The 25,000-nt window shown below is 37.2% G+C and overlaps 1 protein-coding gene across 7 annotated transcripts in view; it reads right to left on the minus strand.

Annotated features, from left to right (window-relative positions):
* The window catches only part of LOC127062823 (teneurin-a), a 473,231-nt gene that overhangs the window by 38,155 nt on the left and 410,076 nt on the right, over nt 1-25,000 (minus strand). For all 7 annotated transcript variants that reach the window (XM_050991642.1, XM_050991641.1, XM_050991640.1 and 4 more), the window contains one exon: nt 1,752-2,032. In XM_050991642.1, coding sequence (XP_050847599.1) covers nt 1,752-2,032 — 281 coding nt within the window. The remainder of the gene's footprint in view (nt 1-1,751; nt 2,033-25,000) is intronic.

Below are 25,000 nucleotides of genomic sequence, written 5' to 3' on the forward strand. Positions count from 1 at the left end.
TTTGTTCGGCCTCGTTACTTGACTCGTAATGAACAGACCAGATTTACATAATAGGGTTATTTGTAGGTGGAGTGCGCAGAAGAGTAAGACAGATAAAGAGAAAGAGAAAGAGAAAGAGAGAGAGAGAGAGAGAAAGAGACAGAAAGAGACATAGAGCTATGGGAAGCGGAATAAAGAGAAGGGGATAGGAATAGCGCGCGAAGAGGTGTTACACCTTCGTGCACCCGTTGTCGTAGTCATCATGCAGTCACAAGAAATGCAGAATTTAAACGTCAAGCGTGAAATATAACCGACAAGCAGCAATGTTACAAGGTACACACACACACGCACACATATACTTATATATGTATCTACATACATAGATCTTAAGCATAGTGAGTCTAACCAGTGTACGTATGTATATTTACATATACATTCAAAATATACAAATAATGAGAAATAACAAAAAGTATTACGTCGAAAGTATTTTCAACAATCCATTGGCAGTGTTTAATGTCGTGATATCGCGATGTACATTTCCATTAACTTCCTTTTTCTACTTTTTTCGTTTATTTTCTTTTTCTGTATCTTTCTTCATTTTAAACTTTTTTGTTTTTCTAATTAATTCTTTCAATATTTATAAAATTTATCATATCATTTTGCACTATCGATGTACTAATATATATATTTGTGTGTGTGTGTATGTAACACACACATACATATTTTGATCTCCTCTTAGAAAAATCGAATAGCATGCTAATTATTCGCGAGCAAATTATTTAGCTATAAAATTTCCACCCTCGTAAAAGAGGAGAGACCGCGGCAATTTCACATTAAAGAACGATAATGGCGATAACGAATCCGCATTAGCGTGTAACGAACTTTCCCAATCCCGATGGCCCGCTGCTGCATGGCCGATCGTAATTTCCCGATCGAGCCCGATTGGAAAATTGAGAAAAAAATATCAAATACCGAGTACCATGAACGATTCTTCACCGCAATAATGAGCCTTAAAGTATTACAATAATGTTCGATATAATTATAATAAATTCATTTGCTGTTTGATTTAGTATTATTAAATATTAATTAGACTAGAGGCAGGCAATATTTCATCAATAATGTTATTAATTTAATTTTTCTACCCCAGAAGAATGGTTTTTTCTCATACATATCGATACAAAAGATTTACCTACTAACAGGCTGAAATTGCATCGCCAAGTGCCATTATCGCCGAAGTACGAAGTGTTGCCTGTCTCCAGGTGCAATAAATAATTGTAATAAACGATCGTACACTATTACGAATTATTCTCTTGAAATCTCGACTATGGCATGAAAAAAAAGGCGAGCAGTTAACTCGTGAAAAATTAATGGCCGACGCGAGTTATCCGCTCGACGTCGGTCAATCTGTACTTGCTCGTTCGTGGATAAATAACGAGAGAGACGAGTGTCTCTTTTTTTATTAATTATTTTGTAATTAAATCCAGCTGAATCCCCGTTAGATTTTTATACGCTTCTTTCCTCTTTTTTTCTTTTTTCTTTATAAAGAATACGTTTAATTTTGACGATCGAACAATTTTTAATAAAAGAGAACTTCAATTTGTAGAAAAATATTAATAATTTTGCAGTCTTATAAATCCATGTAGATTTTTCGGTTTTATCGGTGTACCGTTATTAAATTCAAATAGAAAAGACAGAACACGTGAATCGATAAACGGCAGAGAGCAAAATCTATTCGTGAAAGCTTAGTAATCTTCTTTTCGTTGTTCGCTTACCAGCAAAATACGCGAGCATGCCGGTGAGAGCAACGGCGAGTAATATCAAGGCGATGGAGAAACATTTCCAAGAGCATCTATGTTGACAGCGTTTGTCGATGTGAAAACGCGACGGTGAGTAAGGAGAGTAATGCGGTACTGCCGCGGCTCGAAGCGGAAAGCCTGGCATCACCATCGCTTGATTTTGAGCTGCGACGGTCCCGGTACCGCCATTACCAGCTCCACTTCCGAGACCACCTCCTAAGGAACCTACGGTCACCTGCTGTTGCGGTGGTGGAAGTCTGTAACATAGAAAATAAATCCATGAGTGGAGAAAGAGAACAAAATATGGGGAGATATATCTTACAAATTTGTAATTGATAATTATTAATATTGTTTCAATATTGTGCAAACAAATGTATCGATAACTTTTAAATGTATTTGGAGTTGCATCATTATATCATATTAACAAATTTAATTAGTTAATAAGTTTAATATACGCGTGCAACGTTTTAGTTTTTCATTACATTTGGCCACGGGAAATTATGATAATGTAATTTTTTTATTATTTCCTTTTTAATATTTACTTAAAAAATAATCCGGTATTTTTCTTCCAAAAGAGTTAAATATAATATTTTTTGATTCTCGAAAATCTCGTGTCAATTTGAAATAGGAACGATTAATTTGATGTGACTGAGATTAGCCTTCAAATATCGAATCCTTCGATAATCGAGTTGTTTTCAAAGAATAACCAGAGAGAGAGAGAGAGAGAGAGAGAGAGAGAGAGAGAGAGAGCGAAAAAGGAAGAAAGAGAGAAAACGAGGACGAAGGCACATCGTTGTATCACGATTTCGCTCTCGGGGCTTTGGAGAGATAACGCAAAGCTTATAAAAGATGCAGATACGGTTATTAACTCTGACAGGATCGGAGCGTACTCATACATACATACATATATGTACATATTTAGATGCGTCTCTCTCTCTCTCTCTCTCTCTCTCTCTCTCTCTCTCTGTATATTGGCATTGACTCGAGGGATTTCGCGAGAGTACGAGGATGCTTTTCGTGCGACGAGGCTAAGGCTCACCCGTCGAACCTATGTCACGGATTTTATTTTCATCCTCGTCATCGATATTTATCTTGGTCCCTTCTCTTCTCCGATGCCGAGGGACATCGACAAGAGCCACGAGCTGTTGCTAGCAGGAAGAAGAGAAAGAGAATGAACGGATAAGCACGGCTGGTATCCTCGAAAAGCGTCCTGTGAAAAGGGACAACGTCGAAACAGGGATTTAATGCGGTACCAGAATAAATATAGTTTTCCGATAATCACGTGGACTCATGAATAGCATTAGCTTCGCCGATAGAGAAAGAAAGAGACAGAGATACATAATGCATCACGCCTTCTACTCGTCCAACTCTTCTTCTTCTTCTTCTAGATTTTGTCCCGAAATCCCATAAGAATAACGTCCTAGTGACAGTGATCCTGTGATACGGATAAAAAACGGGAATGTGAATATTGTATAAAAAGAAAAAAAGGAGAAAGGGAGGGAGAGAGAGAGAGAGAGAGAGAGAGAAAGAGGATTTGCTGGACGTTCGGTATGGGCCAAACGAAAGTAGAACACAGAGATTTCACAATAGAATCTGGCATTATACTATTCTACTTTCTGGATAAGTAAACAGCGAGATCGATCAGCTGCTCGATTAGATTGCTCTCTCTCTCTTTTTTTTGTCACATATAACATGATCTTTAGAATATATTTATGAGATTAATTCTAATAAATGAAATCGTCCAAACGATGTATTCTCGTTGATCGATATAAACGAGACAACAAATGGATGATCGGAAAATTTAAAGAAATTTATCTCAATGATAACTCGAACGTCGAGCTGTTCGACGAAACGCTTATATACACACAAACACATATATACACGCATGCACGCACGCACGCATAGAAACACATACGCAGAGATCAGAGTCGGACAATTTTCTCTTGAAAACTTTCCATCGGTCTTACTAGAAAAATCTCCCTGAAGAATTCAAGTTGGTTTCTCATAAATCAAGTCGCAAAGAATAAAATGAAAAAGTGAAAGAAGAAACGAAGTAGATTCGAGACACTTATTCTTACGTGTTAGTAGCTTCCTTCCCTTCGGTAGAGTTTGTCGACAAGGGAAGAGGTTCAACGGGGGAAGAAAACCTTGCCGTCGGCAACGTTCGTTCCTCAAAGTATCATTAAAACGTCTCGCGTGCCTGGCGTAACGCATAAGTTGGTTAACAGCTACCGACAAATACCATAAATAATCGAGCTTAGCTACGGAGGAGGCTCGCTTCACGATCCTATAAACGTCCGCTCATATTTCCCAACGGCAGGAAGCAATCAGACGCGACGTAAAAAAAGATAGACAGACAGAAAGAGAGAAAGAGAGGGAAAGAGAGATCACTGGCAGAAGTCCCGAGTCTTTCTTACTCGTGCGTGCAGACCGAGGCAAGAAAACGAGGAAGCAAAGGAGAGAGAGAGAGAGGGAGAGAGAGAGAGAGGCAAAGAGAGACAGAGACAGAGAGAGAGAGAGAGAGAGAGAGAGAGAGGAGATGCAATAAATATTGCTTTTTCTTCGGGATCATTAAGTTGAAATAACGGAACGTGGCGGAAAATTAATTTACTAAAAGTATCGACTACCCCCACCACTATTTTCTCTCTTTTCCTCTCTATGTCTCTACACCATCGTCTGTCTCTTCCGACTGAAACTATCGAGCGAAAAAGTTTAATGGCGAAATAATGGGGCCTTTCGAAATGTTGGACGATGGCCAGTGGTGATATCAAGTCCCATTTGCGAATCTTCCTCGTTATCGTGGTCCGACATGAAGGAAGAAATTAAGTCGTCTCTGTATGCATATACGTGTGTGAAAGACATTCGACCAATGAACTAATGTAGACGTTTTATTGGCGATTTATAGAAAAATTAATTATTTGAATATTGTATGTTGTATCGAAATTTTTCAACGATTTCCCGAATTTTTTGATCGTAATACATCCGATTACGCTCGAAAATTTTGAATTATCATCTAAACGTTCTTATCTACGATTGCAAGAAGTGAAATTTAGTTTTTGTTTTTTTTGTGCATTACAAAAGAAAAGAAAGAAAGAAAAAAGAAAAGGAAAAGAAAAAAATAGAAAGGTGCAACAAAGTTTTTTTTTTTTCATCCATACTATCGATACAAAATCGACGAACATACGTGAGGTTTATAAATACATATGGTTTCTATTGGATCGGTTGAAATCAATTTTCTACGCTTCGAGTATATAGAATACAGACACAAACGTATACATGTTCGCATAGAAACCGTATAAGGTTTAGTTCTCCGTTAGAGAAACTTAGAAAAGTTCAAAAATTTCGCGGCGCCGCACCGGCTTTTCGGGGGCGAGATAGAACGGAAGCCAATTTATTCGCAGTAAACACTATTACCCGGACGCTAGGAACGCGATTAATCTTCGCTTTTCCTCGAGCTTCTGCACTCACTCTAACATAGCCGCCATTGCCGTCGTCGGTTGAAATCCGTCGACGCTTCTGACCGAGAAAGTATCCTCCTTCTGGCTTCTCTCTTTCTCTCTCTCTCTTTTTCTCTGCAAAACAAATAAATCTCTTCCGGACATACCACCTAAACCTTCGCGATTCTACACGTCTAGTTGGACTGAAAATTCCATTTCAAAAGTATAACTATATATCGTATTTATACATTCCGTAGCTTTTACATTTCACATTTTAAAATACATTTCAAACGAATTTACGATATATTATATGTTCCATATTGAATTATTGCTGCTATTGTATTGATTAATAATTTCTATGCATTGTATATGTGTGTGTATATATACATACGCAAGATCCTCATGTTAATTCATAATAGTTAATTTCTTAATTTGATAATTTCAAATTGGTACATTATTTTAATGACCGATCGTAAAAACGGAAAATAAATTTCTTTTATATTACGAATTTAGATGGAACACCGATAAATAATTCGCTTTACGAACGGACTAAATTGAGGATAATCGGTGCCTCGATTGCATCGAACGATCGAAATGGTCCGAAGGGTGACGAGAAATAAGACTTAAGGAGAAAACTCCGAAACGAAGGGCGTTTAAGGGTGGCGAAGGAACGAGACACGAAGTAAAAGCAGCTATTCTATGCGCTGAAATCCCTCTCCTCGTCGCCATTTTACCCACCTAACCCCCTTTCAAGTCAGGGGTTAAACCATTTGCCCTGGTAAATCGGTTGGCCGAAATCGAGTTATATTTCCTAATCGATACGATGGATTAGGTTATCGTATTGGTACACGTTGTTCGGCCACCCGTGGTCCACCACTTTTAGCTTAACTACTAACTATATATAATACTATATACCCTTAAACTATGCTCGTTATCTTTCTTGATTGTTTCCCTTAGAATATTATAAATAATATTATATTGACCGTATTTATTGACCGTATTTAAAGGTATTTCTATATCAACTTATCAGAATTGTTGTGTACAATAAATTTCTATATAATAAAACAATCTAAAGAAATCTTTTTATTTTATTTTTCACTGCTACGTTTATCCATTATTATTCGTTTATTCTCTCTTTCTCTCTCTCTCTCTTTCTCATTAAGGAAATGCTTCCATAGGAGCGAACAAAAGCGTTAATTAATCAATGGGACCATAGAGGAAGTTATTCGGTTGTAAATACTACAAAGGAAGGAACAATGCCTTGACCGAGTAACAGGCTAGATCGTTCGAGATCTCTCTCTATCTGTCTTTCTCTTTCTATCTCATGGTATGACAACGTATAACACCTACACCGATTAAAGCGAATTGACCGGCTGCCTGATATATTGAAAGTTAAAAAGGTAATTGTGGGGTGGTGTGCCGTCACATATTGAGCTGAGTGTCGTCTGAGTGGAAGATTGGTACTGTTGCAGCTGTGAGAGGAGGAGCTAGAGGATACGAGTTCGAGCGTGTGATCCAATTATGATGTAACGAATGTATCGTCGATGGTCGACGAGCCACCGACACACAACGTGCTTCGAGTGCCTGAGCGTTTCGAGGACGCTACTACTACGTACAGTTAGAGGTATAGTACGCGTTCCTACTACCAATAGGGATGCTGGTACTACTCGCTAGGAGACACACGGGAGCAACATCAAACGTCCCTTTTCGTTGACGAGTGGTCCTTCATTAAGAGTCGATTGCTGGCACGCTTCGATCGAATGTCTCCTTGGATTTCGCCTTCAACGTAGAGACACAAACTAGTTAAGTTCGGTTATCGATCGATAGTAATATCTACAATATATGTATGTGCATATCTATTTATGTTTCTCCAGAGTCTTGACTTCGAATAAAAATATCTTCGATTTTTTTTCATATATACGATTTAACGTCTCTTTTTATATACTGATCCTGAGTATATATTTATAGTGGAAGAAAGAGAAAGAGAGAGAGAGAGAGAGAGAGAGAGAGAGAGAGATCGTGGTAAGCTTGCAGACCAATCATTTCCGACGGTTTCATTTCCGACGGTTCTTTGATCCCTGATTTATCGTCACGATCGAAATAGAAGGCAACGTTAACTACTATTATTAAATTCGTTCGGAGTGGGTATATTCCGAAGCTCGTTCGTCATAGTCGTCTTTCGCCACCGGGATAGTTGAGAAAGAAGACAGAGAGAAAGACTCGAGGTATTTCGGAAAGAAGGGAAAAATGAGAATGACGCGTATGGAATTTGAAAGGCAAGAGAGAAATCGCTTGCTCGTTAGGTGGATGGTCTTAAACGAAATGTGCTACGGCGATAGATTAACAGCGAGGGCTAAGAGAGGACGATTAGAGAAGGGAGAATGAATGAAAGAAAGAAAGAGAGAAAGAGAGAGAGAGAAAGAGAGAGAAAATATACCTACGTAGGAAGAATCCTAATAAAAATCTGATACCTCAGGGTCCGCCTTCCTTCAGAGGGTGTCCCGAAGGAGAGCTAGAGTGACACAAAGATCTGTAACCCGATGCGTGGAGCCGTACTTGAAATTGAATCTCACTTTCCAGAGAAAAATTACTTCGGCTGTGAGCGGAATAACGAAGTCTTTTCGTCTCTTTTCTTCTTCCTTCCTTTTTCTTTTCCCTCTTGACTATTCTCTCTATCTCGGTCTACCATTTTTGTCATTATCATTTTCGTAAGATCGAAAGAACAAAAATGAAAGAGAGAGAAAAAGAGAAATCGTAATATTAGTTGTTGAAAACTTCATGCTTTAAACTTTATGGGACTGTGTTGTTAATTATTAATTTCAGCCTTTTAATATTAATTAGAACCCTGCCAAGCTATCTCTCTTTATCTCTATCTATCTTTTGAGATAGAAGCATGTGATTACGTTGAGATTGTAATTATAATTGTACGGTTAGCTAGCATCCTTGTCGTTGTTGTCGTTGCTGTTGCCGTTGTCATCGTCGTTATCATCGTCATCGTCATCTCTCGCGCCTAATTCCTAAAAACACGATGGCTTTCCACCCTCTCTCGATTCTCTATAGGTATACGTACTATATCTACAAGGGTATCGGTCTTAACGGTAATAATAGTTATGATGTCACTGAATATTCAAGTCGACGTTCACCGAGAGAAAGCTTGCGAATTTTGTCGTAGCAAAATTACTATGTACCTATGTATGTACATATATATGTATATATTGTAGATATACATATGTATAATATATATACATACATACATATATATATTTATATGTATATATATATATATGTATCTATGAATGTATAAATGTATGCGTATATGTATGTATGTGAATAAGCTTTGCTCGTCGTTATTCGCTGACTCGATGACCGATTTTACGTAGAGGATAAGACGATTGTGTGTACTTGGCGATAAATTTATGTTATGTGACGTTCTAACGTTGAAATTTCGATTCTTCATATATATATATATATATATATATATATATATATATATATATATATATATATACGGAGTATGAATATGCAGAAAATTAGTTATCTTACGTTTGGATTAGAACATCCGTTCGTTGTTTCTTAGAGATAACAACATAATCTGTATCAACGAAAATACATATGATAAATTTATAAATTAAATGATAATTTATCTTTAAATATTCCACTTACTTTCGAAAAAAAGGGAAAAAGAAAAAGGAAAATAATTAATAGATATCACAAATATGAACTTTCATTTTCCGCATTTTTTTTTCTACAAGTTTTCCTACCCTCGGAAAATTAATTCAATTTAAGGAGATTAAAGAGTCTCTCGAGATTGAAAAATTTCTCTCGTATATACCAAAATCGTGGAAGATGAAAAGGGCGTCCAGAACAAAGCAGCGTTTCTCGCCTCGTAGGCTCGTACATGCTTTGAGCTTGAACGAGAGAGAGAGAGAGAAACAGAGAGAGAGAGAAACAGAGAGAGAGAGAGAGAGAGAGAGAGAGAGAGAAAGAGAAAGAGAAAGAGAGATAGTTCGCGGTACGCGAAACGACGATACTAATGTCAGTGGTAACACGTTATAAAATGCGATACCAGGCAGCTGCGGTACATGTACGGTAATACAATCCCGCGTAAATCCTGGCTGCCTTCTCTTCTACGGCCGGTGTACTGTGTCCCGTGGTTTATTGTCATCCGGCATAGCGTTGAAAGGACGCCGCCAGCTGCTAGGCTCCTACCAAAACTCCCCTTTTCTTCCCGATCCAACAACCCCTCCCTCGACAGCCTTCTTCTTCTCTTCCTCCTCACGTGGAAATCCGAGTCGGCCCAGATCTGATAAGAGCTAGCGTAAACTCTCTCTCTCTCTCTATCTCTCTCGTTATCCTTCGAAGTGTAATCTCCTTTTAAAGAGACGTCCCTTCGTTGATCCAATTTTTATAGCTTTACGCAGACGTTGACCTTGAATGTCGTAATGAATGTTTACGAAGTATTTCAAGGTCATCGGAATTATCATATTTATATTATATTTATTCGTATGTTATATAGGAAAAGTGAGTTAATCAAAAAGTTTATTTGTTCTTTATTTTATGTTGCAAAATAAATAGATTGATTTACATTACAACATATTCAAATAAAAGAATAATGTATATATATATATGTATATGACTTAGGAAGCAACTTTCATAATTACATATGTAAATTATGAATGTATATTATATAGTCTGACCGATTTCAATGTGAACAAGAAAGAAAAATGTTTCGATATTTTCATAGCGACACGTCTTTATGCGACGATGCATTAGCCTCAGAATCATTCCTCCGCTAGGCGCGATCCGTGACTAGCGAATCGCGATCGTCGAGAGGAGATAAAATCATGCGAGACGTGAGAGGAATCGTTTCGCGTTTTCCACGCGAAAATCCAATCTCTTTGCTCGGAGCCACCGCGCTCGCTTCGATGCTGACGTACCTTTTCGCTCGTTCCAACATTCGTTTTCCATCTATGACTTATGTATGTATATCGTCGTTCTTTTTATTTTTCTTCTTTTTTGTCTCTTTTTTTTTCTCTTATTTCATTCTTCTCGAGCAACGTTCACATTATTTTTCATTTATGATAAAAGTAATGTATATGACACATAATTTTTGTAATAAAAAACATTGTTCGTTCTACTTGATATAAAAAAAAAAGAAATCGAATTTTTGATAAATTCATTGTACCGATATATTTGTTATTTATTTATTTTTTCGTTTATATGCAGCTATGTAGATGATTAATAAACGATACAACGAACGCATACGAACGTGCGCGAACTAGTAAAACGATGATACACCGTTTCATCCCACCCATCAAACCTTAAAATCGCATTCTCGATCGTTTCTAGCGTTATTCCACGGTACCGGAATATTTCTATGTTCGTGAGTGGCATTCGCGATTTCTGCTGGATCCTTCACGATTTCTGACGAAGTGCACACGTTACATTTGTATGCCATATGAAAGATCGTCGATACGAAAACGATCGACTCTATTTACTTGCATCCCTTCTATTGCCGTGTCATTCAAGTTATTCTTCGAATTTTTCGAGTCCCACATTCTAGCTTGATAAATATCATTTTATAACGTCAATTTTATGATAATTTTTAGTAGTAACCTAGGTCATAGACCGATTTAACTTTAAATAAGTAATAAAAAACATTCAATTTTGGGCTACTTTGGTAATTATTGATTCATATCTAATATTCATATATGTTATATAAATATAAGTCACGGAATAAAAATATAATAAATCTTGTTACACGAACTCAATTTACTTTTTACAAGAAGATTCATTCCCGAACTGAATAGCTAGATTATTTTGCAGTTCCTATATACAACGAGAAGAACCAAGAACGTAGAAAAGAAAGGAAAAAGAAAAGAGAGAGAGAAAGAGAGAAAAGATCTTCGTAATCAAGGGAACGATCGTATTCCGTGCTCGATTCTTACGAAGATCCTTCATAACCGCTTGGAAAGTTTGGTAATCCTTGCGGATCTCTTTCAAAAAGCTATCCCGTTGTTCTTTCATCGATCTTCTCGGAGAAACACCGACCGACACGTTTTACATATTCCACGACGCACGCTCCATCGATAAAGTATAGTAGTACTTTCTCAGCGTTTAGATTTTCTTAGGACGATGAAACTCCACGAAAGATCGATTCTTGTTCCTCTAAGATTACAGAAAAAAGGGAAAGAAAAAAAAGAAAGAAAAAAAAAGATGGAAAGAACGATGGTCTTGGCAAACTTGCAGTCATATTAACGTGGAAATCACCCGGAGAGAAGTGTCTTCGACCTTTATGATATTGGATTCCATCAGGTGGTAACGACACGACTTCGACTTGAAAGTTGTCTCACGTTTACGCGAGTCTAACCCGCGACACGAAGCCCTGTATTTTTCTTGAAGAAACGATATGGGATGAAGAAGAAAGGGAAGGCTAGATGGTGTCCGTTATTACGAGCGTGTGGATAAAAGTCACGTGTATATACAATATATATATAGATGTATGTATGTGTGTATGAGTGTTGTGTGTAAGAAAGAGAAAGAAAGAGAGAGAAAGAGAGAGAGAGAGAGAGAGAGAGAGAGAGAGAAGAGAAAAACGAGACTTCGAAGAGAAACTGTACTAGTGAACAGGGTAGGTGGGTGTTGGTGAGGGTAGAAGGAATAGGAAAAGTGGAAAGTGAGGATAGTGGTATGGGGTTTGAAGATGATACACCGGCTATGTCGACGTCATCGGAAAGCTTTTGCTCCTACGGCAAAGTTCGCGTTCGATTAGCAGGAAGGGATGGATATATGTATCATCGGCTCACGGTTCTCTCCGCAAACTTTGACAGCATTCGATCATCCCCTGTCGTGACTGAACCGCCTGTCGCATCCTAACAATGTGGGAAGCCGTAGAAGCAAAAGAAGGATGCTGGTTGCTACGAGAAGAGACGCGAAGATGAGGGAGAGAATATTACACCACGTGTGCCAGTAATAAGACGATAGCACGTGACGATAATGCAAAAACGTTTTCCCTGACTTCGTTGTCCTCTTTCCTTTTTATGTTTTTACACATTTCCTTTGAATATATTCGATTTCTATTGAAGGATGATCATCGTTTTTCTTTCTTTCTTCCTTCCTTATTTTTTGTTGCTTTTTTTTTTATCTCTTCTACTCACTGTTATAATATTTATAATAATCGTCAATATCGTTGAAATGATTATCGATAAAATTTTCATAGGTAACGAACGAATCATTCAGCTAATTGACTTTCAACGTTTCTGTGGAAGAAAGGTATTCCGTTTTCCTGTAAGCCCGAAGTATCCTATTAGCTCGAATATCGGTACTGTGTTCTGCGAGCTCGGCGAAGTGTGGCTCGAGGGATAAAGAGAAAAAGGAAGAGAAAAATAGATAGATAAAAAGAAAGAGAGAGAAAGAAGGAGAGCAAGAAAGAGAGAAAAAAGAAGAAGAGGGTAAGAAATACTCGAGTTCTTTGATATTTTTAGTTGAAGCAACTTGGCCGTCGGCCCGCTTGGTTTCCCTTATTCTTTCGCCTCCTTTCTCCTCTTTTTCCGCCATTCTTTCTCTCTCTCTCTCTCTCCCTCTCTCTTTCTCTTACGAGTTTCGCGAAACTCAATTTCATCTCAGCTATTTCTCTCTTCTTTCTCTCTCTTTTCCTTTCTCTCTCTCTTTCTCTCTTATGAGGAAAGGAGGCCTTAGGAGGCGAGATGGCAGCGGGACACGACGTAATGAAGAAAAATCTTAGGAGGATATTGCGGATAGTGGAAAAGGAGAAGGGACCAGATTTTCACATACGTAAACGTAACGACTTTCAGGGCGGATGGGCCTCGAAGGGTCGAGACGCGCATCCAGCCGTATTGCCGAGGCACGAGGCGTCATTATTTTGAGTGCGACACGCCCGAAGAAAGTCGTTGGTGGAAGGAGAAATGGACGGCAAGAAGAAGAAGAAGACTTGCTGCTGTGTATTCGGCGAACCGAGAAATGCTCCAAAGCGTGATGTTTTCTCTAACGACGATGATGATAGCGTCGTCGTCGTCGTCGTCGTTGCTTCGTTTGTCCTGTTCTGCCCTTCTTCGTCGACGCCAACGCAGGTGACTCCGCGTCATTTGCGAAGAATAACAAATACAACCCTAGTGGATCGTTAACTCTGACGCAGCCATCGACTGCCTACGATTTTTCATGTAAACCCGCTTCAATGGCCCGAAACGTGCCAAACGGCGCGACTAGTCGATGAGAAATAACACCACGAAATAGTCGCTTTTTTCTATTTTTTTTTTTTTCATTATATATGTATATATATATATATATATATGTATGTATGTATGTATGTATGTATGTATGTATCTCTATTTATCTAATAGATTCTTTCTTTTATCCCTATTCTGCATTTTTTCCTTTTTCTTGATCATCGATTATAGATTATGGAATTTGTTAAATAAAGTCTATGGAATAAATTATACATCACACATATACACAGACTTTCGTTACTTTGTTTTATCTTTTTATTTTGTATCTATATATTTCGTTTAAATATCATCACGTGATATAAGAGAAACTTATTCTTTTTTTTTCTATCTATTCTTAAAAATCTTCACGAAGATGATTCTCATCATATAATTCACATTAGATCGAAGAGCTCTCTGAGATATTACTATTGGATCGCATATACAACTCCTTACTGAAGTTGTATAACATCGAGAGCATGAACCACTACTACTCGTGATCGATCTTACTTTCTTTCTTTCTTTCTTTCTTGTTTTCTTTCTTTCTTTCTTTCTTTCTTTCCGACGGCGATCGTATTATCAAAGCCATATAAATCCAAGAGTGAGTTGCTGCTCGTCGATAATGATCGATAAATCGACGGTAGAAGCATCTTTTGTCTATGTGAACCCATATACGAGTATTTAATACACTATGTACGTTGCTTTGTTTTTTTATTTTTTGCTCAACAGCTATCGTTATCAATCATAATCGTAAAAAAAATATATATATAAATTTTACAGTAACGACCGATAAATAATTGCAACTATGAAGAAGTACGTTCTTGAAACGAGCACTTTGTCACATTGGCACGCTATTGGCTACCACGTGAAACATCCCTCGACGATCAAGTGCGTACCAACGTAATGGCATTAATTTTACCTTTTATCGGATTTCACGACAAGCTCAACGCGTTAATATGTCACATTAAAAACGATCTTTATATCAGTTATATTATGGGTGCCCTCGATTGAAAGGCAAGCTTTACGAGTTACGTTCGTTGCAACAATGGGAGCTTATTTTTATAGCGAAATCGTTATTTTACTCTATTTATATATAGGTAGGTATATAAGACCGAGAGAGTAACAGAACCGATCGTTATTTCCTATATTTGTTTTTTAATGTATTGTTAAGAAAATATTATGCTCTCCCAATAATTTGTCGACGTTTAGAGAAAAGTTGATTCGATTATTGTTTGAACTCTGAGAATAAAGTAAATTTATTTTATGATAGTTTTAACGTTGACATTAATATTATTTGAATTACCATATTTGTATAAAAAGTATACATTTTGTTGGAGAAAGTAAAGACGATTTAATTACTAAAAGATAATTTTTTAAAAATATTAATTAAAATAATTAAAGAAATAGAAATATACGTGACTTATATGTATTACATTATACTAATATGTATGTATGTATGTATATATATATATATATATATATATATATATATATGTATGTGTGTATCATGAACGCATAATCTAATTAAATGCCTTTATTACGGATCAGTATCATAAAATCTGTTTTTTGCATTATCAAATATCATTGTTTAATCAATGTTTAAAGTACGAGATCTCGAAAATCAAGCAAGCGATAAAGCATTCTCGTGAAATAATAAATGTTCGGTTAATATAAATTTCATTAAACTTTAATGAGAATATCATTTATCATTTACGAAGGAAATACGTCATTTGGAGAAATTTATAGAATTTCGTTTCTATATATTGTATAATGCGTTTTGCATTCTCTCTCTTTTTCTTTCTTTCTTTCTGTATCTTTCTCTTGTTTTTTTTTATGCTTTTGTATTCTTTACATAATTCTCGCAAAGGATTTAGAATCATAAAATACGTATAATGAAAGAAGGATTTTTCCGGAGCGTTCGTTCAATTCAGAGTTATGATAAAATTATTTTTAAAAAGATTAATGACTAATGAGAAAAAGATTATTCGTTTTAGAAATTAAGAGGCGTTGGATAGGATAAACGATTAAAGATAAAAAAACTATAATTATCAAAAGTCTCTTTTCATCCTATGACTGGAACAAGTTTCGCTCGTTCCAGTCAAAAAAAAAAAAGAAAAAAGAAACGGAAAGAAAAGAGAGAAGAAAAAGAAAGAAAAAATGTTCAATAGCCATTGATTAAATCAATTTTAATATTTGCACGTTCTTCGTGTTGTTTTCGTCATCGTGTATTTGAGTAAACGAAAGAAACAAGAGAAACGGTTTGCGATTCGTAATGTCTCCTACCCTACTTGAATTTGTTCGAATGTCAAGAAAAAGGAGTTTCACTTGTTCGGATACTTCGGAAAAGCTGACCTTCGTCCTGAGTCAACTACGGCCGGGTAAATCTAATTTCAAGGGTTTCGATTGTCCGTTGCATTATATATGTCCTGTCTGCAGTATGCTCCCTTTACTCGGTCAGTATTTGGAAGGGTTCTTTAAAACATTTTCCTTTTTTATATTTTTCTCTATTTTTTTATTTCTTATTTTTTGCAGAATATCGAAGTAACTTTCTCTCTCTCTCTCTCTCTCTCTCTCTCTCTCTCTCTCTCTTTTCTTTTTTTACCTCTTATTTTCCATAAAATGCCAAAATAACTTTCTCTTACAAAGTCACGTTCTCTCTCTCTCTCTCTCTTTATCTTTCTCTCACTCAAAAGCTCGTCTATCAAGCCTTCTTCCACCTACACGCTTTTGCTCTACTCTTCTTACTCTCGACCCCGATATACACATACTTACCTACTACATAGGTATATTTTTGGCTCTCAAGTGTTTTCTGTTTAACAATACCCAGGAAGACATTATTTCTCTATTTATACCAAAAAACCAATACGTGTGTTAGACTTTTCCCACATTCTTACGTTTTATTCTTCTTTTTGAAATCATATAGTTTGTCGAAAACGGCTGACTACTTGAAAACTCATTCTAGCTTGTATTCTGTTTCTACTTATAAAGTGATAGTTAATTATTGCATCTTTAAAACGTCATTCCTATTGCATTATATAAACGACAATATTCGAATATCATTCTTTTTTTCTTCTTTTCTTTTTTTCTCGTTCGTATAGGTATATAATCCATTTTGAAAGAAAAATGGTAGAGAACGCGAGAGAAAGATTTTTTAATTTGACGCACGTGGAACGTGTTCTCATTCGCTTCGTATTTCGCCATATTTCCCGTGAATATTTTATAACCTTTCCCGTCGAGGTAGTAAAGCGACGCGAGACTGTTTATAGCCCCTTCTAACTTTCCCTCTCTCTCTCTTTCTCTTTCTCTCTCTCTCTCTCTCTCTCTTTCTCTTTTCGTAGGTCACATCGACTAAGAGAGAGAGAGAGAGAGAGAGAGAGAGAGAGAGAGAGAGAGAGAGAGAGAGAGAGAAAGAGAGATTTACGTTTTCCGCGAACTTACTCCGATCCGTTTGCAAATTCATCGAATAATTTTCTTTTGCTACAATTTCATTCCTTCTTCATACTTCAACCCAACTCCATATTAAATATTCAATATCAATAGTGAACATGAAAAAAAAATATATATATATATGCATATATAAGAACATATGGTTAATACCAAATCGTAAGATTTTTAAGTCGCTTATCGAAAAGTTTTCGATTAAAGGAGTTTCCTTTTGAATGTGTATTACATAAATGGAGGAATATTCACGGCGGCAACGTTTAGTAGTAAGTAGTACGTATGTATGTATTTTCTTGGTGGACTCGTAAGCTCGGTTAGAACGTGGAAGATTCTCTGGTATCACGAAAGAGGAGCCTAAGCCATCGGGCTGGGTCTTTGCTCCTTTGTGAAAGGAGCGTCGCGACGCTTCCGATCGGATAAAAGTTGAGTCGGATGAAAACGGAATTTTTGTCCGCCTGAAACTTTTCTCTCCGCGTCCGGAAAGAGTGTATTTGTGTGTGTGTGTACATTTGTATGTGTGTATGCGTGTACGCGAAAGGGAGTATGTGTGTGTATGTGCGAGAGAGCGAGTGAGATAGCGTATTGTTCGCAACAATGTTCGCTCGAACGCTCGCCCTCGCTTATACCTGTAATCTAACGTTTATCCACGGTAGCAGACCGAAAGAGGATTTTCCAACGATTTCGAATGCGAATCGGGAACGAAATTTTATGTGTTCGTTCGTTGCTAGAGGGAATAGGTTTTCGTTCTCGCGAAAAACAGATTACCTCGCTCGCATCATAAAATTCTAACGAAATGAAAAACTTTTTGACTATCGGATGTCGATCGTTGTTCATCCATGGTAAATGTAAATATTTTATTGAAAAAGTCACATTGTTGATGTCGACGTTTACTCAATAAAAATTTGACGAATTGTTTCTAAAACCGATCTAAATCGGTTTAGAGAAAGACTTTGTTTCTCGTTCAAACAAAAACAAATTAAAATTGAGCTTTTGATAAGTATAATTCATTGATAATAAAAATACTCTATCGGAAGACGGTGTTTGTAAATTCTGAGAAAAAGAGAAAAAGAAGAAAACAAGAACAAACGTACTGATAGAATTTATTTGCAAGAGAATTTTTTGTCGATTAATAAAGAAGTAGCGCTGACGAGTTTCATAAGTTCGAGATGCTAACGTTTCGGGAAGCTTTAGGAGACTCGATGGTATGCAGAGAGTTATGGAAAGCGATGGACGTTGTTGGTGTGCGAAGAGGAGAAGGAAGAAGAGAAGGAGGACAGAGAGAGAGGGCATTGGCGTTCCTGGCGGAAGCACTATTTCAACGTAATTGTCGCTTCATCGTTCCCTCTCGTCCGCACGGTACCGTATCTAAGCTCCGACATACCATCGAGAGCAGGAGAATCCCTAAGCTGTCCTCTACCTCCCTCTCCAACCCCTCTTCTCACGATATACGTATCTACGTCTACGTTTATATGTCAGTATACAGAGAGGGATAGAGATAGAGTATGAGACACGTTTATATTTATATACCAATTACGTGAGAGAAAGAGAGAAAGAGAGAGAGAGAGAAACTATCTAAACGCATAGTTACGTGTCTTTGCTCGGTAGACACCTAGCCAGACGAAATTAACTTTAAGTAAGAGGAAAGCTTGGCCAAACGACTCGCCAGAAAATGACCGACTTGTACCAACCGGAGAGATGCCTAATGACATCCGGTAAGAGCGACCACGCGTACTTTCCTCTGTGCATTCACACCGACTGCAAAAATTCCAAAGCTCCTTGGTGTGCTCTCCGGAAGTGAATGACAGGAGTAAAACGTCTGGATAAGTAATTATATAAACGAAGGAAGCAATTTCGTGCTTCTCTTTGATATTTTTTTAAATCCTTTTTCTTTTTCTTTATTTTTTAAATTCATTTCGGTATACGTAAAGAAACGAAAAAAAAAGAAAGAGAAATAACGAAATTTTTGATCATTTCAACGGAGTAGAGTTTGCAACGAAATTTTTCTGGAAACGAAGCGGACAGATCGCAAGTTGGAATCAAATCGATCAGTCTCCATCGACGATAACGACGATATCGACAAATTGGCGGCCTGTGCACCGACGTATTCCCTGAAATTTGTTAATCCCTCGCGTCCAATCTGTCACGCATCGTCACGACGTTTCTCCGTGTACTATAATATATAGTTCTAGTAGACCTTTATACACGAGTGTATTGTACGTATTATAGATATACATATTTATATAAACATTATCTATACGCATATACACATAGAGAACATAATCATACCTTTTACTAATGTACATTCATACGTGACTCGAACTGCTAGCTTTACTTATAGTCCCCTTCGTTTTCTCTTCGTTCTCTCCTTCTGCACCCTTGCTAACTCTTAATGTTTGCCAACACACCACCGTTGTATTTATTTCAAGATACGCCGACTTCGTGGTAGGGTGTGAAGGAGACCATTGGGAGAGAAAAAGAGAGGGAGAGAAAGAGAGTGAAACGAAAGAAGCAGCGAAGGAAAAAAACACGAGTTTCATGCGAGAGAGAAAGAGAGAGAGAGAGAGAGAGAGAGAGATGGGAGAGGTTGAGAGTGTGGAAAAAGGTCAGAAGGGTCGTTTTTTTTTCGATGAATAAGGTAGAGTTTTCTATGTAGTGGCTATGAGAAGGGAACATCATGGAAAGGGAAAAAAGCCAGACTACTCGTAGGTGTTAAATCGAAGGAAACTCGGAATCGAAAGGAGATACTTGAAGGAAGGAAGGAAGGAAGAAAAGAAAGGGAGATTTCGAAGATTGCCCGACTTTCAGAGCAGAGAGAAATAAAACAAAAGAAAAGAAAAGGGTAAATGGGATTAGGGAAAAGAGAAGAAAAGAAAAGAAAAGGAATGAAAAGAAAAGAAAAGAAAAAAAATAGAAAAAGAAGAAGGAGAAGAAAAAAGAGAAACTAATGAGATTCATCTCGCACCTGTGCTTCCTCCAATTAAAAATAATAATAAAAAAAAAGAAAAGAAGAAAACAAAAATAAAACAAATAAATAAATAAAAAGGGGAGCTAACTCCAATGACCGAGAACGATGAAACGAAAAAAGTTTTGGCCAATCGAAAGGGCACGACCACTTCCACAATGAGAAAGGGAAAGCGATCGAGAAAAGTTCGGCGAACGAGTCACTTTCTCGTTTTTCGTTTTTTAGTTTTCGCGTTCACGTTGTTACTATTTCTAAGAGTCAAATGAACGGTAACGATCGGTCGATAGTACGATAAAATTAACTTTATACGTATAATACGATAAACACGACGTATATCAGGATCGTAAATGTATGAAGAAAGATATGTATATATGTATGTATATATGTATGCATAAAGGTATTAAAATATAAAGGTATTTATATTCTTTTATTTCTTTTTTTTATGGGTGTCAGGATTTATTTTATTTCCTTTCTCTTTGTTTTTACAGGTGTCAAGGAGATAATAAAAAAGATAAAAAAGATAATCCAGTCGTGACATTTGAAATCCTCAGTTTTGCTCGTAAAGCTTAAACCTTTGGAGTATGAAATGTTTGTCGGATGGAGAAGAAGTTTTTATAATTATTAAAAAGAATAAGAGAAGAAAAAAAAAAAAGAAAAATTAATACCGATTTGACGTTGTTAATAAAGAGACTTTCGTTAAATACACCAACGACATACTTTTCGACAGTACAATTAAGGGCACCCTTTTGTTCGTCCATTAGAGAAACATCGTTGAGGTTTTCTCTTTCTCTCTCTCTTTCTTGGTCTTTCAATTATAACGTACGATCGTGCGGCCAATCATTCGAAAAGTCTTTCAGGAGAGAGAGGAAGGGTCTTTAAACTGGAACAACGAAGTCGAGCAACGTTACAAGAAGTCGGCATTGTAGAGACCAAAGAAGAAGAAGTAAAGGGTGGAAGAGAGTGAAGGGAGGAGGGTCGTTTGAAAAAGGCAATGCTCGATTCGAGCGACGACGAGAGGTCGTTATCGTGTCGTGCAACGTCGTAATGGCGTACAAAGCAACGATAGCGCAGTCTCCGCATCACTCTCTCTCTCTCTCTCTCTCCTTAAATGTTCTTCAAGGAGAGAGAGAGAGAGAGTAAGTAGAGGAAGGGGGAAGGTCACCTCAGTGTTGGTGACTAGTGTTATGGACGGCGATAGACGTTTAGATAACGATCTCAATTCGAGCTACGTTGGAAGATGAATGGTAGATTAGCCGAGAGTGTTCTAATTATAATTTCAATGCGCGCACGAGAGAGAGAGAGAGAGAGAGAGAGAGAGAGAGAGAGAGGAGAATCGGTACGATAAAAGAAGACGACATTTCGCACCGCCTTTCTTCGTAAGATACAAAAAGAGAAAGAGAGATAGAAGAGTTAAGAGACGAAAAAGGAAAGCAAGAGAGAGAGAGAGAGAGAGAGAGAGAGAGAGAGAGAAAGCAAGCGGAAGCTTCAAAAAAGTCGACGACGAGAAAGCAACCTAATTAAGTCTGGGAGATGTCTCGTTAAGATCGCTGATGAAGACGCTTGTCCGATGTTTCGCTCGCTGCGAAACTTTCGAACCTCCTTCCCCTTTGCAGAAAAGGGGATGTTACGTTCGTCTCTAACTCGTTTCTTATTCGTCTCGGCTTTCCGGAGATCTCCCTCGGTGAAGATTTGCCAACGAATTTCTTCGAAGAAAATCTCTATATTATCGTGCGGCGTGCGCCTAGAAAACTACTTACTACTAATAATAACGGGAGGATACAAATTTTCTTCTAACGAATTTGTTTCTAACGATTGTTATACGATCTCAATAATCGATCGATAAATCGATCGATGAAAAGTGAAAACGTTTAAACTCGACGTTTCTAACGGGATAAAAAAAGGACAAAAGGACAAACTTGCATAAGGGTAAGTATGAAAGAGAAAAAAAAGAAGGAGAAAGAAGAAAAAAAAGAAAGCAAGAAGAAAAGAAAAAGAAGATGAATAGTGAGGGCTTGAGTGTATCTAGGAAGATAACAAGGAAAGGTGGCGATCATTCGTAAAACTGTCAACCAAGCGATATATCAGTATCCTTTTTAGTCGTTAACTGTGACACTCCCTTCTCAGAATACTCGAAGCTCTGCACTACAAAGAGGTCGAAGAGTGAAAGAGAGAGAGAGAGAGAGACTGAGGTAGAAAGATAGAGAGATAGAGAGAGAGAGAGAGAGAGAGAGAGAGAGAGAGAGAGAGAGAAAGAGTAAAGCATAGAAACGAAGAGGTTGCTCGATCGACACACGACGATGATGCACTGAACGACGTGGCAGCGTCACGTGGATGGGCATACAAAGCGGCAATATGGAGAGGGCTTTTCGAGGGCAACTGTATGCTCGTTAGTTAGCGTGCATTCATCGTCGCATTATTACAGTTAGCCACACGTTCTTCGTTCTAGCTACATATACGATACAATACCGACAGATGCGATACTACGTGCAGTAACAGCTTCGTCTCTCTTTTTCTTTCTTTCTTTCGCTTTTACCGATATACTATACACAAGCTATCATAGTAGTTGCCTTTACCAGCCCTTTCTTCTTCTTTTTTCTCTTTCTCTCTCTCTTTTTTTTTGTATCGCGATATTGACTCTCTTTCCCTCACTTTGTTCTAGAGTGAAGTGATGTATATGTGTATCTAGGTTTATTGTATCTGACTAGCACTAAAAAAACGATGTATATACATTTTAGTTATATTAAAAAATTTTTCCCATCAGATAGGACACGATCGGTCGATTTATATAGTTTCGATATTATTCCATGATTTTATAGCATGTATTTTTTATAAATATGTTATATATATAAATATATATATATTTATTATGCGGAATAAATTAATTATATAAAAAATAAAGCAAATCAAGTTATACTTTTTCGAAAGAGAAGCAAGTTAGTCAGTCAGTCAGTCACTCAGTCAGTCAGTTAGTTAGTTAGTTCTGAGTCAACTTGTGGAAAGATTAGATTTTCTGAAAGTCGTTTTTCATGAGGGGAAGGAAGAAGAAGTTCCACTGGTGGGATTGGATGCTGTCGTAAAATTGTTGTACACGCAAGGGCTAAGAGAGAGAGAGAGAGAGAGAGAGAGAAGAAAGCTTGCGTGTAGAAGCGTTCGATCGTTCTACTAACCTTACAAAAGAAACTTCTTTATTTCGAGAGAAAATAAATATTTGACCGATGCGGGGTGGTCGTGTCTAAATCTCTCTCCTTGAATCGTCTTTCCTTCCTTCCCTTTCGTTTCCTTAACGAGGGCAATCCTAGCTTCCTTTTTTTTTCTTCTTCGCAGTTTCCACACGAAATCAGCTCAACAATTTTCTTGGTAACACAGAAAAAAAATGCTACAATTTTCGTTCTAATTTTATTGCCTTTTGATCAATCTTTTTCTTCTTAGAAGAAAATGGGGCCGTTCCATGTATCGATTCGACTATGTCGATGTACGTGATAAAAATCTTTGATACAAATAATGTAAATAATTTGAAAAGAAATATACGTTTGTACATACATACATACATACATATATACATACATATATATATATATATATATATATATATATATAATATGTAATATATTTATAAAAGTTTATATACAATCTAAGAACAAGCAAAAGCTAACTCGTAGCATGTACGTCTCGTAGCATGTACCTATAACTCGTTGTCTCATCGGATTTCGATTTGCCGTTTTCTCGACGACAACTTCGTTCGACGTACCTTTTATTTTGCCAACTCGTTCGCTACTTTTCCCAGATACGTTGAAAGCCGATGGCCGTTCTCCATCGAAGACCTTCGACGACGAAGTCGACCCACTTTCGAAAGAAAATAGCTGGAGTAATAAAAGAATTATCTCGCGTCTTGGCAGCTGTTCTCAGGACTTTAAGATCCTTCCTATAATTTTGTTGTTTCGCACGAATGCTCGATAAAATCTCGGACGTTCAAATATCTTTCTTTTTCCTTCGAGAAAAACAAGGGAAATATCGATGGAACGCATTTATATCGACGTCAATAAAATTCTATCCTTTTTGTTTTCTATTAAATTAATAACCACTCGAAATATTTCCATTCTCGCTTACTCATTCTTTGTTGTTCTATTGTAAATATATATTTATACATACATACACACATATATTTATGTATAAAAAGAAAAAAAAAAAAATAGAAATCAGTACAGAGTACAACGCAACGGCGTTATCGATGAGGCCGTTTACAAACGATGGACGAGGTATACATATTCATGTCCTTGTAAATGTTGCGTCGCGTTATAGTGACATAAAAAAAAAAGAAGAAAAATAGTATCAAAAACCAACGATAAACACGAGGCAAATGAAGTACCCATGTAGGATTTTTCACGCTAATATTTGACCGTTTATTGAAACGGTAGGAATCAAATACTTTTTACGAATCATTCATGCATTTTCGATAGAGTTTGGCAACTTTTTTTCTTTTTTTTATCATCTTTAATAAATGTGTGAGCGAACAGGCGTTAACATTTTTCTTTTTCCCCCGCTCCTCCTCTTTTTTGAGAAGTGACTTTCCAAGCGATTATACCAAAAATAAAAGTACGAGGGAAGGAGTGTTTTGATACCAAAAGCGGAATCGTTTTCGAAAACAGTTCGCAGAGATATTCACGATCCATCGAGCTTCGTTTTTTGACATCATAAATTCTCTCTCGATGCGTTTACTGAAAGGTGAAAAAAGAAGCAAAAAAGCGAGTAAAAGACAGAGAGACAGAGAGTGGGAGAGAGAGAAAGGGAGAGAGAGAGAGAGAGAAAAGAGAATTTTAAAAATGATGAGAGCACGGTGTGCGATGGCGATGTTTGAAAAAAAAAGGAAAAAAAGAAAAAACGATCGCAAATTCGGGTTCTCTACGGTGTGGTGAATTTCGTGCGAAAAAAGCTGCAAATTCGTAGATTACCACAGTGCAAGCTAGTAGTAAATCTCGTTTTCCACAGGAGTCAGGAGAGCGCAACGATGCTATTCGGTGCACTGTGAAAATGAGAGAAAAAGAAAGAAAGAGAGAGAGGAAGAGAGAGAGAGAGAGAGAGAGAGAGAGAGAGAAGTCGCTATTCACATGCGTGACCCTGGATTTCTCAAATACGCTTTCACAGAGCTTTCGATAGCTCGAAAGA

The sequence above is a fragment of the Vespula vulgaris genome, chromosome 3, assembly GCF_905475345.1.
Source record: "Vespula vulgaris chromosome 3, iyVesVulg1.1, whole genome shotgun sequence".
NCBI lineage: Eukaryota > Metazoa > Arthropoda > Insecta > Hymenoptera > Vespidae > Vespula > Vespula vulgaris.